The sequence below is a fragment of the Hemitrygon akajei genome, chromosome 2 (genome assembly GCF_048418815.1).
Source record: "Hemitrygon akajei chromosome 2, sHemAka1.3, whole genome shotgun sequence".
NCBI classification, from domain to species: domain Eukaryota; kingdom Metazoa; phylum Chordata; class Chondrichthyes; order Myliobatiformes; family Dasyatidae; genus Hemitrygon; species Hemitrygon akajei.
The window spans coordinates 108,863,166-108,877,160 of NC_133125.1; the positions used below are offsets into that span (position 1 = coordinate 108,863,166).

Genomic DNA, 13,995 nt, shown 5'->3' on the forward strand with positions numbered 1-13,995 from the left:
TTTCTCCTTGGAGCAAAGGAGAATGAGAGGTAACCTGATAGAGGTGTATAAGATGATGAGGGGCATTGATTCTGTGGATAGTCAGAGGCTTTCCCCCAGGGATGAAATGGCAAACACGAGAGAGCACAGTTTTAAGGTGCTTGGAAGTAGGTACAGAGGAGGTGTCGAGGTAAGTTTTTTTTATGCAGAGAGTGATGAGTGCGTGGAATGGGCTGCTGGCGACGGTGGTGGAGGTGGATACGATAGGGTCTTTTAAGAGACTCCAGGATAGGTACATGGAGCTTAGATAAATAGAGGGCTATGGGTAGCCCTAGGTAATTTCTAAAGTAAGTATGTGTTTGGCACAGCATTGTAGGCCGAAGGGCCTGTATTGTGCTGTAGGTTTTTTATGTTTCTATGTAGAAACACACTCACTCCATCTTGCACTTGCTTCCCCCAGTTCAGACATTGACACTTAGTGTGCTTTAGAGGTTGAGACTAGAGAGGAATCTGTATATGAAAATTACAGGAGTACAAAGACACGAATTACATATATAACTGGGCACGTAAATACATGTGGGATAAGAGATAAGCAGCAAAGGTGAATTATTAGGTATGCCGAGATCCACATCATCTGACATTGAGTTTCAATATCAACCACAGCCGAACTGATGTCAGTTCTCAACACTGCCACCTCCACATAAGTGAAAACATTCACTTCCAGTTTGTTATTGCTGCCTACGGATATCCACCACCATCACACTAAGTTATTGGAACGAGAATTGAACAGATTGAGGTGAACAATGCAAGTTGAAAGGTTGATGCCCAATTGACTGGAATTATTAACTGGTAAAAGATGGGACTTTGGTGAATTGAAGGGATGAACTGGTGATGCAGTTGACAATATGTGCCATCTGAAGACTGTTAGCATTTCACAATGTGTTTGATCATTAAATATTATTCTGCACGTCTTGAAGCTCTATTTCTGCCACCACTCTTGGAAATTACAAATGACCATGAGACATAGAAACAGAATTGGGCCATTCAGCCCATCAGATGTGCTCTGCTATTTGATCATTGTTGATTTGTTTTCCATCTCAACTCCAAACTCCTGCCTTCTTCCTGTAAGTTTTCATGTTCTTCCTAATCAAGAGCCTATCAACCTTGCTTTAAGTATATCCAATGACATGGCCTCAATAGCTGAATGTGCCAATGAATTGCATAGGTTCACCACCCTCTGGCCTAAAGAAATTCCTCCTCATCTGTTTCAAAAGAATGTCCTTTTATTTTGAGGCTACACCTTCTAGCCCAAGATTCTCCAAGTATTGGAAATATCCTCCCTTGTCCACTCTATCCAGGCCTTTCAATATTTGATGGGTTTCAATTAGATCCCCCCTCATCCTTATAAACTCCAGCAAATACAAGCCCAGAGCCATCAAATGCTCCTTATACAATAACCCTTTCATTCCTGGAATCATTCTTGTAACCTCCTTTAGACTCTAAGGTCCTTCTGAGCACATAGAGGGTAAAGGATATTTCTCCTGTTCACTGCCTTCACTCCAAAAGCTTTCAATACATTATCAGAAAGCCTTAATGCATATTCTCCTCAAAATAGCCATTCTTTAACATAATTGAACAGATACTTAGATCACAAAGGACCTAAAACATTTCTATCGGCCTCAGCTCTGTCCCTTGACAAGATCTGGACACCTGTTATGTAACACAAGCATCTGTAAAGCCAAGGAGCAAGCTAAAGACTATGATTGAATATCTGCATGCAGAAATTGTGTAACACAATGTGCACAACAAAGCAAGTGTGCTGCCTGCAAAGTGCTACTAGCACATCACAAAGCCCAGGCCTATTTTTCCGGTTACCTAATTGAACTTTGAACGCAGAGAAAAGATTGCAATATTCTACTATGCAGAGCACAGCTTTACAGTTCTCCAGCCTTTTATCACTTCCACCAATCAATTTCCCAGCTATTTACTTCACTCCTCTCCCTCTCCCAGTTTCACCTATCACCTCCCAACTTGTACTTACTTCTCCCCTCCCCCCCACCTTCTCACTCTGACTTTTTCCAGTCCTGATGAAGGGTCTCGGCTCACAATGTCAACTGTTCACTCGTTTCCATAGATGCTGCCTGGCCTGCTGAGTTCCTCCAGCATTTTGTGTGCGTTGCTTTGGATTTCCTGCATCTGCAGATTTTCTTGTGCTTGTGGTATAACTTTACTGTGAAGAGCTTCATAGCAGCAGAGGAGGAGAGTTGGGAGGAAGTTCCGTCTACAAAAATTGTCATGACTAATGGACCTAGTATTAATTTGTTCAGGCTGACATTACTTTATCTTTTCCTTCTATGATGACGCAGTTTCCACTGCAATTTTTCAACTCTCCTATTTCATTACTGATGACTCACTTCCTCAATCTTATGCAAACCAATTTACATTAAACAGTAATAAAAACTGTGGCTATTTTGTTATCATCCCAGAAAGGAAGGTTCTAAATTACATCAGTAAAACTTGAGAAAAAAAGAACCTTGGAAAAAGAATGCAACAGCTGAAACTGAAGAGTTTTGCAGATAATGTTATTTATAGAAGGATTTACGATAACACTTCTGTAAGATTCACTCAATTTGGGTGTAATAAAAAAATAAAAGTTTCAAAGAGAATGAAATTGGTATCATGACAAAAACTTACTTTTGCTCTATTATCATGGGGTCAAAGAATTGTGCAGTAATTCGATTTGCATACCACGAAAAAGCAATTACAGATGACAAACCTGTAGGGAACAAATTTTCATTAGTCCAAGATTAATAATGATTAACAAAAATGTAAATCCCTTATTATTAGGTTAAATTTACATCATAGGTAGTTCATTCACATAATCGATTTTTTAAAAGGTGTGATTTGCCGATTCAAATCTTATCTCAGAGGCATTCCCATGAAATAGACTATTATCAGATACTGATATTTTTTTATGTCTAATAACAAATACTCATACTCATTAAGAATCAACTTTCTGTTCAAGCTGCCATGAAACAAAAGCAGGCCAGATACAGCAAAAATGGTTTCAGAATTGTTTCATTATTGCTGAGACAGGGATTTGGGCTGGTGTTTTTATATATTTGACAGTACCAATTGTTTGAAATGGGTTTAATGCCCTGAAATCTCATTAATTTGTTGGTTTTGATTAAAACAATATCTTACCACTAACATTCAAAATATTCAGCCTGATACATGTTCAAATAAATATTAATTTTTGAAACAAAACCAAATTACCAATTTGTACAGTAAATTACAGAAGAACAGTACAAACTGTAATGGTATTTCAATATGTTTGTTCATTGTTGTTGTATTTCACAGAGCTTTCCTGGAAGGAGTCTAAGTCCATGGATATTGCTCCATCCTAGCTGAAATCGCCAAGTTCCAATCCCACAGACCAACAAAGCTTTCAGAACACAAGAGACTACCAAGGCCTCTCGCCTAAATACTATTAGATATTCCTCCACAGTCCAGCTTTAACCAAAAGAATGTTGTCATTATTTGCTTACTGTCCACTGTTAGTGCCCGGAATCCCTGGCAGATAAAGACCATATTGCCAAAACCTGAGAGGATTTAGTCATTTATTCTCATTTGTAAGCAACTATAAATAAAATAGGATAAAGTGGTCATGTTATTATTGGGTCAGTTATCAGAACCCCGAGCAAGTTAATCAAGGAATGTATGTTCTCATCCTAACACAGATGTTTCAGAATATGCAACCAATTTTTAGATGCTTGAATACAAAACCTGGTGGCAATGAAGATGACCACAAAATTCTTCAGTTGCCAAAGAAACATATTTATTTACCTCATTCCCCATTCCCCCAGTCTTATGCAATGTAACATAGAAGGTGATGGACCATGCTCTTGCAAACAGGCAACTGATGGTCAACATGCAAATTGTGGATCTAAGGACTTGTTTCTGTTCCGACTTACCAGAGAGAATGAATAGCATTCCTGCAAAAAAGGTTATTTTTCTTTTAATACTTTCTGAGCCTCCAATCTTTGTGCACTTCATCCCCACCAATGAAAATATGGAAGCAAAAAATCCCAGACAAACACCAGCAATTGTGAGACCTCTGCAGACCTGGATATAAGCTGGGAGAGAAAGAAAAGCAAATATCAGTGCAACTTGAAACCTCAACAATGTGTTAGTTACATTAGAACCTTGAATCTACAACAAGTGTATTCTGTGAAACTTCTTATTTTCTTATGTACAATGACAAATTATGCTTTTTAATTGACATATTTGCACAATTCCAAACCCTTCTGTAAATGACAGATTTGTTGAACACAAATGGAAAGAAATCAGTCAAGAAATAATAATTATATAATACTGTCCAGAAGTAAAAGCCTATCAATTATCAGAGCAATTCAAAAGGATGGAAAAATATCCTTAAATTTGCTTTACTGTTAAGATAAAGATCTGGATTATAAATTACTGTGCTTTCCTGAAATGGTGACATGGACTCTTTCAGCAGAGAAACGGGCTCTTCAGTCTATCAATCCTGTACCAACCATCAAGTACACATTTACACCAATCCCACTTTATTCTTCCTATATTTCAATTAATATCTTCCAAATTGCATTACTCAGCTATGCCATAGTGGACAATTCACAATAGTCAACTGGCCTACCAACTCACGCGTAGGAGGAAACTGGAGCACCCTGAGAAAGCAATGCTGTCACTCAGAGAACAGACCGAGAGCTCACAGACAACTCCGATCAAGATGAATCATCACGGAGCTGTGAGGGAGCAGCACTGCTAAATGTGCCAACATGCAGCTCTGAGCTTCCAGGAAACATGAGAATTGTTGTCATGATCAATGACCATGGAGGCATTGAAACTAGCAAGCCCTTTTTATTTAAGAGCAGCTCTGTATTTTTTTAGGGAGACCTTTAGAGCATGACTAAACTTGATTGAAGTTGGAACCTTGGGTAATCCTGCAGAGCTGCCAATTTCCCATGTTTGAAATGAAACCACAACCACTCAGACAAGGTCTAACAATACACTCCTTCTTCAGTAAGGAGAGTGTCAGGGACATGGGCAGATGAGAAGAAGAATAGCAAAATGTATGTGCCTCACTAACAGGAAGAAATCAATACAGATTAGATGATATTCATGTCTTTGTATCTTGACAGGCAGGTGATGAAGTTGCAAGAAACTAAGATCGTGCAAGGGAGTTTATCTTTGAAATGCAAACTTGTTTTTGAAAATCTAGACCACCAATGATCTAGATAGTAAAACAGATGTTAAATTAGAAATATGCAATATATAAAAAAGAAAACATAAAGGTGAGAAATTGGCTAGAAAGTCATCCTGCATCAATTCTGATAAAATCTTACTTAGTTAAAATGCATTGTACTTTACCTTTGAAATACACTTCACTGATTTTGTTGGAATTAACAGAAGTGAACTCGCTAGCATCACAAATGAAGTTACAATCTATTCACACAGAGCCGTACGCAATATTAAAACAATAATGAAACACATAGCTTTATGTAAAAGTATATTGAATAAATTAAGCCCAAGAGATAAATGTGATTTTAAGTGGAAATTAGTCCCTGAAACTTGTACTGGATGTCCGACCATCTTAAATTTATTGTGTGTCCAAGTGCCACTTTCACCTACCTTTGCATACAATGTCAGATCTATAACCAAAAAATGAGTTAAGAGAAGAAACAGGATAGCAACAGTTCCAGTACTATTTGAAGGGATCATCAATAATTTTACTCATTTGTATTTTAAGTTCTTCTATTTTGACATAATTTATTTGACAAAATTAGTTGCTACAGACATGGGCCAGAGGGGTTTTCCTGTGCTGTGCTGTTCCATGTTCTATCCTGCTTGCCCTTCTCATTACTAATGCCCCCACCAGGAAACCAACTGGCTTGCCCATAGAAGTCATGGTGTAGTGGTTGATGTGATTTATTCTCGATAGGGTTTATAAACAGTAGTGATCCACAGGTATCCACTCTGAGACCTCTGCTGTTGGTCATGTCTACAAATGACTTGGATGAAAGCAGCAGCAGGTGGGTTAGTAAGTTCGCAGACAATATAAATATAAAGAATAGTGGCATTGTGGACAGTGTAGAAGATTGCCAAAAGTTGCAATGTGATATGGATGGGTTGCAGCTTTGAGCAGAGAGATACCATATGGAGTCTAATATGGCCAAGTTTACGGAAGATCAAAGGTAAAGGGATAGTATGATATTAATTTAAAGAAAACTTAACAGTGATCAATGATCACTGTTCCCACATGGCTCCCCTACTGACACCTCAATCATGTTTCCTACCCTATTTCCCAAGTGCAGGTCAAGCTTTTCACTCTACTTGCCACTCAGTGGCTAGTTTATTAACTACACCTGTACACCTGCTCGTTAAGGTAAATATCAGACAATCATGTGGCAGCAACTCAATGCATAAAAGCATGCAGGCATGGTCAAGAGGTTCAGTTGTTGTTCAGACCAAGCACCAGAATGGGGAAGAAATGTAATCTGACCATGGAATTATTGTTGGTGCTAGATGGGGTGGTCTGAGTATCTCAGAAACTGCTGATCTCCTGGGATTTTCAAATACAACAGTCCCCAGAGTTTACAGAGAGTAGTGCAAAAACAAACATAAACAAAGTTCTGTGGTGAAAATGCCTTGTTAACGAGAGAGGTCAGAAGAGAATTTTCTTCACCTCTGTCCTGACTATTGCACCTATACCTTGGAACGTTTATTGGCTTATTACCATTATTGTCACATGTGCTGAGATACAGCAAAAAGCTTGTCCTGAATGCTGTTCATACAGATCAAATCATTCAGGTAGAACAAGGCAAAACTATTCAGAATCCAGAACACAAGAAGTGTAACAGCTCTAGAGAAAACTAATGGATGGCATCCGTTAGTGTCGCGAGACCATGGATCTGCACCTGGAAAATCTTGTGCTGTCGCGGTGAGGCGACGCTGGAGTGTCCTCTCCAGGACGTAGGCCTGAGCAAGGTTGTATGGAAGACCTGCAGTTGCCCAAGCAGCAAGTCTCCCCTCTCCACGCCACCGATGTTGTCCAAAGGAAGGGCAAATGCCGATACAGCTTGGCATCAGTGTCATTGCAAGAGTTGCCGGAGTGAGGCTGAAGGCAATGCCGGACTGCCTTAGGGACTCCAGCTCTGGATTTGTCCTCAGGGTTTACTCCCGAAGACTTTCCCATGAGTGGGTATGGCCGCAAGGCAGCGGAGGTTTGAAATCAGAGTTTTCCCTCTCTTAGATGGACTGCCTTCCCAGGCTGACGAGCTCCATCTACCCGAAGCACTGGTTTTAAGGTGCCAGGACCCGCCTGTGCCCCTTCTCCTGTCAGTAGAAACAGTTCCGCTGGGCTTAGAGGCTAAGCCACACGAGAAAGCCAGGAGATGGACTTGGTTGTCAGAGGCTATTTGAGGCGCATGCCGTGAGGAGCCCTTTTAGGTAGTGGGAGCTTGTCCCCACTACCACTCCTCGGCTTGACAAGCTTGGAACCTAGAGAAAACTATAGAGAAGGTAAACGATAAAGTGCAAGACAATAACGAGGTAGCTTGTGAAGTGAACAATCCATTCAACAGATAGAAGCTGGCCTTGCCAATCCTGCCCCTGCATTATCCGTGTTTCTGTAATGGCTATAATCCCTGTCCCATTTGTCTATCCATGATCCGAGGTTATCTGCTTGACACATTAGTCCTCTTTCATTCTAATACATGGAACTTAATCCAACACTCTTTCCGTGCATCCTGCAATTCTGCTGCCTGTCCTGTCCACTGACGTAACTGCCATCAATTCTATCTCAACTTAGACTTCTCATCTGCTTCACTTCTGCATGAGGTCCCACCCCCTGCCAATTTAGTTTAAACCTGCCCTAGTAGCACAAGCAAATCAGTATCATAGGAAAGGTGGATAATAGTGCTGAAGATGCAGTAGAGCAATGTGTAGTGAGGAGAGAAAGTTGATAGGGTAAAATTGCAGTCAACAGGATGAGTTGCAATGTAAAAGGTGGACAAAATCAAAAAGGGTGAATACAGGACTGAAGGTGTTGTATCTGAATGCACGCAGTATATGGAATAAGGTAGATGAACTAGCACCACGGTTGTAGGTTGACAGGTATGATGTTGCAGGCATCTCTGAATCATGGCTGAAAGATTATAGCTGGGTGCTTAATACCCAAGGATACACGTTGTATCAAAAGGGCAGGCAAGAAGGCAGAGGGGGTGAAATCAAATCATTAGAAAGAGTGACATAGGGTTGAAGTTATTGAATCATTGTGGATAGAGATAAGGAACTGCAAGGTTGAAAAGACCCTGATGGGAGCAGTATACAGACCCCCAAGAGCAGTAAGGGTGTGGCCTACGAATTACAGCAGGGCAGAAAACGCATACCAAAGGGGCAATGTCACAATAGTCAGGGGGATTTCAATATGTTGCTGGACTGGAAAAATCAGGTTGGTGCTGGATTACAGGATGGGGAATTTCTAGAGTGCCTATGAGATGGTTTTCTAGAGCAGCTGGTAGTTGAGCCCACTCGAGGATCAGCTATTGGGTGTTGTGCAATGAACCAGAATTGATTAGAGACTTAAAGTAAAAGAACCCTTAGGGTTAAATGATCATAATATGATCTAATTCACCCTGAAATTTGAAAAGGAGAAGCTAAAGTCAGATGTATCAATATTATAGTGGTGTAAAGGGAATCACAGAGGCATGAGAGAGGAGTTGACCAGAACTGACTGGAAAAGAACACTGGCAGGGATGACAGCAGAGCAGCAATGGCTGGAATTTCTGGAAGCAATTTGGAAGGCACAGGATATATACATCCCAAAGACGAAGAAGTATTCTAAAGGCAAGATGACACAACTGTGGCTGACAAGAGAAGTCAAAGCCAACATAAAAGCCAAAGAGAGGGCACATAATACAGCAACAATCAGTGGGAAGTTAGAGGATTGGGAAGCTTTTAAATACCAAGAGAAGGCAACTAAAAAAGTCATTAAGAAAGTAAAGATGGAATACGAAAGTAAGCTAGCCAATAAAATTAAACAGGATACCAGAAGTTTCTTCAGATACATAAAATGTAAAATAGCAGTTAGAGTGATATTGGACTGCTCAAAAATTATGCTGGAGGGATGGTAATGGGGACCATGAAATAACAGATGAACTGAATAACTGCACCAGTCTTCACTGTGGAAGACAGTAGCAGTATGGGGAAGTTCCAGGTGTCAGGGGGCATGAAGTGTGTGAAGTTATTATAACTAGAGAGAAGGTTCTTGGGAACTGAAAGGTCTAAAGGTAAATAACTTACCTGGACTAGACGGTGTACACCTCAGAGTTCTGAAAGAGGTGGCTAAAGTGATCGTGGAGGCATTAGTAATGATCTTTGAAGAATCACTAGATTCTGGAATGGTTCCAAAAGGCTGGAAAATTCCATATATCATTCTACTCTTCAAGAAAGGAGAGAGACAGAAGAAAGAAACTATAGGCCAGTTAGTCTGACCTCAGTGGTAGGGAAGATGTGGATAAGGTCTCAGGGTACTTGAAGGCACTTGATAAAATAGGTTGTAGTCAGCATGGGTTCCTCAAGGGAAAATCTTGCCTGACAAATCTGCTGGAATTCATTGAAGATGTAACAAGCAGGATAGACAAAGGAGAATCTGTTGATGTTGTGTACTTGGATTTTCAGAAGGCCTTTGACAAGCTACGAGCCCACGTTATTACACTAAAGATTCTAGCATGGATAAAGCAGTGGCTGACTGGCAGGAGGCAAAGAGTGGGAATAAAGGGAGCTTTTTCTGACTGGCTGCCGGTGACTTGTGGTGTTCCACAGGGGTCTGTGTTGGGACCGATTCTTTTTAAATTACATGTCAATGATTTGGATGATGTAATTGATGACTTTGTTGCAAAGTTTGCAATCGATATGAAGATAGGTGGAGGGGAAGGTAGTTTTAAGGAAACAGAGGCTACAGAAGGATTTACATAGATTAGGAGAATGGGAAAAGCCACACTCAGGTTGGAGGAACAACACCTTATATCCCATCTGCGTAGCCTCCAACCTGATGGCATGAACATTGACTTCTCTAACTTCAGTTAATGCCCCTCCTCCCCTTCTTACCCTATCCCTATTTTTATTTTTTTATTTTTGCTCTCTCTTTCCCTCCACAATAACTCCTTGCCTGTTCTCCATCTTCCTCTGGTGCTCCCCTCCCCCTTTCTTTCTTCCAAGAACTTCCATCCTATGATACTCCCCCTTCTCCAGCTCTGTATCCCTTTTGCCAATCAACTTCCCAGCTTTTAGCTTCATCCCTCCCCCTCCTGTCTTCTCCTATCATTTCGGGTCTCCCCCTCCTACTTTCAGATCTCCTACTATCTCTTTTTTCCATTAGTCCTGACGAAGGGTCTCAACCCAAAACGTCAACTGTACTCCATCCTGTAGATGCTGCCTGGCCTGTTGCATTCCACCAGCATTTTGTGTGTGTTGTTAGATGGAATATAGTGTTGGACAGATTCAATAAAGTGTATGGTCATGCACTTTGGTAGAAGAAATGAAAGGGTTAACTATTTTCTATAAGAGTGAAAATGCAAAAAACTGAGGTGCAAATGGACTTGGGAGTCCTTGTGCAGGATTCCCTAAAGGTTAATTTGCAGGTTGAGACTGTGGTGAGGAAGGCAAATGTATTCATTTCAAGAGGACTAGAATATAAAAACAAGGATATAATGTTGAGACGTTATAAAGCACTGGTGAAGCCTGACTTAGAGTATTGAGAGCAGGTTTGGGCCCCTCGTCTCAGAAAGGATGTGCTGAAAGTGGAAAGGGTTCAAAGCAGGCTCACAAAAATGATTCCAGGATTGAACAGTTCATCTGGGCCTGTATTCACTAGAATTCAGAAGAATGAATGGCATTGGTAATCATTTATCAAAACTCTCTAGACTCTGGGCTGGTCCCGGCAGACTGGAAGACAGCAAATGTCACACCACTTTTTAAAAAAGGATGTAGGCAAAAGATGGGCAACTTTAGGCCAGTTAGCTTAATATCTGTAGACGGGAAAATACTTGAAGCTGTCATTAAGGAAGAAATAGCGAAACATTTAGAAAGGAGTGGTTCCATTGGACAGATGAAGCATGGATTCAGAAAGGGCAGGTCCTATTTGACAAACGTACTGGAGTTCTTTGAGGACATAATGAGTGCAGTGGATAGAGGGGAACAGGTAGATGTTGTATTCTAACGTGGAAGGCATTCGATAAGGTGCTGCACAAGAGACTTACAAATAAGATATGGATTTATGGAGTTGGAGGAAGTGTATTGGCATGGATAGTGGATTGGTTAACCAATAGAAGGCAGAGAGTTGGTATAAATGGGTGTTTCTCCAGTTGGCAGTCGGTGGTGAGTGGGGTGCCGCAGGGGTTGGTGCTGGGCCCGCAGCTGTTTACCATTTACATTGATGACTTGGAAGAGGGGACTGAGTGTAACATAGTAAAACTTGCTGATGACACTAAACTGAATAGAAAAGCAAATTGTACAGAGGATGTAGAGAGTCTGCAGAGGGATATAGATAGGTTGTGAGTGGGCCAAGGTCTGGCAGATGGAATACAACGTTGGTAAATGCGAGATCATTCACTTTGGAAGGAATAATAGAAGAGCAGATTATTATTTAAATGGTGAAAGATTTCGGCATGCTGTTGTGTAGAGGGACTTGGGAGTGCTTGTTCATGAATCGCAAGAAGTTGGCTTGCAGGTGCAATAGGTTATTAAGAAGGCAATTGGATTGTTATCCTTCATTGCTAAAGGAATTGAATTCAAGAGCAGGGAGGTCATGCTGCAACTATACAGGGTACTAGTGAGGCCGCACCTGGAGTACTGTGTGCAATTCTGGTCTCCATATTTGAGGAAGGATATACTGGCTTTGGAGGCAGTGCAGAGGAGGTTCACCAGGTTGATTCCAGAGATAAAGGGGTTAACCTATGAGGCAAGATTGAGTTACCTGGGACTATTCTCTCTGGAATTCAGAAGAATGAGAGGGGTTCTTATAGAAACATACAACATTTTGAAAGGGATAGATAAGATAGTTGTTTCCATTGGTAGGTGAGACTAGAACTAGGGGACATTGCCTCAAGATCTGGGGAGAAGATTTAAGACGAAGATGAGGAGAAACTCTTTTTCCCGGAGAGTGGTGAATCTGTGGAATTCTCTGCCCAGGGAAGCAGTTAAGGCTTCTTCACTAAATATATTTAAGAAACAGTTAGATAGGTTTTTACATAATAAGGGAATTAAGGGTTATGGGGGAAAGGCAGGTAGTTGGAGCTGAGTTTACAGACAGATCAGCCATGATCTTATTGAGTGGCGGGGCAGGCTCAATGGGTCAGATGGCCTACTCCTGCTTCTATTTCTTAAGTTCTTACTTAGAGGTGAACTCATTGATACCTATCAAATGGTGAATGGCCTTGACAAAGTGGATGTGGAGCGAATGTTTTCTATGGTGGGAGAGTCTAAGACCAAGGACACAGCCTCAGAATAGAGGGGCATCCTTTTAGAGCACAGATGAGGAGGAATTTCTTTAGCCAGAGAGTGGCAAATCTGTGGAATTCTTTGCCACAGGCACTGTTGAGGCCAAGTCTTTATGTTTATATAAGGCAGAGGTTGATAAATTCTTGATTGGTCAGGGCATGAGGGGATATGGGGAGAATACAGGAGACTGGGGCTGAGAGGAAAATTAGATCAGCCATGATGAAATGGTGGAGCAGACCTGATGGGCCAAATGGCCTAAATCTGCTCCTATATCTTACGGCCTTATGGAAATTAATTTCTAGTTTTTGCATGGTCATAACCTCAAGCTTTTCTAATTTGAGAGCTGCCTATGGCAATATGCACAACAACTTCAGGGTTTAGAAACCAGGAACTGGAAAGGTTGAAGAACTGGTTGGTAGACAATCCACACAGCAGTGCAGTTTGCATGGGGATGAAACTGATGGAATTTCTCTGATAAAGTAAAGGCATGATGCAAATGGGAAAAGATAATGTGGCAGTGTAATCATTGGCTACTGTAATGCCACACTTCTCTACACCCCAGGCTGACTTATTCTCTCTTGTTTGGTCTGATGCAACATCCTTAACTGTTTCTCTTTCCTCAGATGCTCCCTGTCCTGCTTAGTTTTCCTGGCACTTTCCACGTTCTGTTTTTTTATCTTATATCCCATACACATCCACAGCACATAGGACAGTACAGTCCAGGAACAGGAGTTTATCCATGATGTTGCTCCTAATTAAACTAGTAATTAATTGCCAAACTAAACAATTCACTAATGCCTACACAACGAACGTATCCAGAGTTCAAAGTAAATTGATTATTGAAGTGCATATATGTCACCATATACAACCACGAGATTTATTTTCTTGTGGGCATACTCAACAAATTCATAATAGAATCATAACAGAATCAATGAAAGACTGCACCTCCATGGGCATTCAAGCAATGTGCAAAAAACAATAAACTGTGCAAATACAACAAGAAATAAATAAGCTATAAATATCAAGAACATGAGATGAAGAGTCCTTGAAGGTGACTCAATAGGTTGTGTGAACATTTCAATGATTAGGTAAGTGAAGTTGAGTGACGTTATCCCCTCTGGTTCAAGAGCCTGATGGCTGAGGGGTAATAACTGCTCCAGAATCTGGTGGTGAGAATCCTGAGGTTCCTGTACCTTCTTCCTGATAACAACAGTGAGAGAACAGCATGACCAAGGTGGTGAGGATTCCTGATGATGGATGCTGCCTTCCTGCCACAATGCTTCATGCAGATGTGCTAAATGATGGGAAGGGCTTTTTCCATGGTTGACTTCTTTATATCGAATTTTTCAAATCAGGGCTTTTGGTGTTTCCATATCACACTGTGACGCAGCCAGTCAATATACTCACTACTACACATCTACAGCAGTTTGTCAAAGTTTTAGAATCTTCAAAAACTCCTATGGAAGCAGAGGCTTT

At 40.9% G+C, this 13,995-nt stretch overlaps 1 protein-coding gene across 1 annotated transcript in view; it reads right to left on the reverse strand.

Moving 5' to 3' along the window:
• cldn10a (claudin 10a) overlaps positions 1 to 13,995 on the reverse strand; it is a 62,502-nt gene that overhangs the window by 14,116 nt on the left and 34,391 nt on the right. The window contains exons 2-3 of the mRNA XM_073064152.1: positions 3,954 to 4,115; positions 2,674 to 2,755 (exon numbers count right to left, since the gene is read on the reverse strand). Coding sequence (XP_072920253.1) covers positions 2,674 to 2,755; positions 3,954 to 4,115 — 244 coding nt within the window. The remainder of the gene's footprint in view (positions 1 to 2,673; positions 2,756 to 3,953; positions 4,116 to 13,995) is intronic.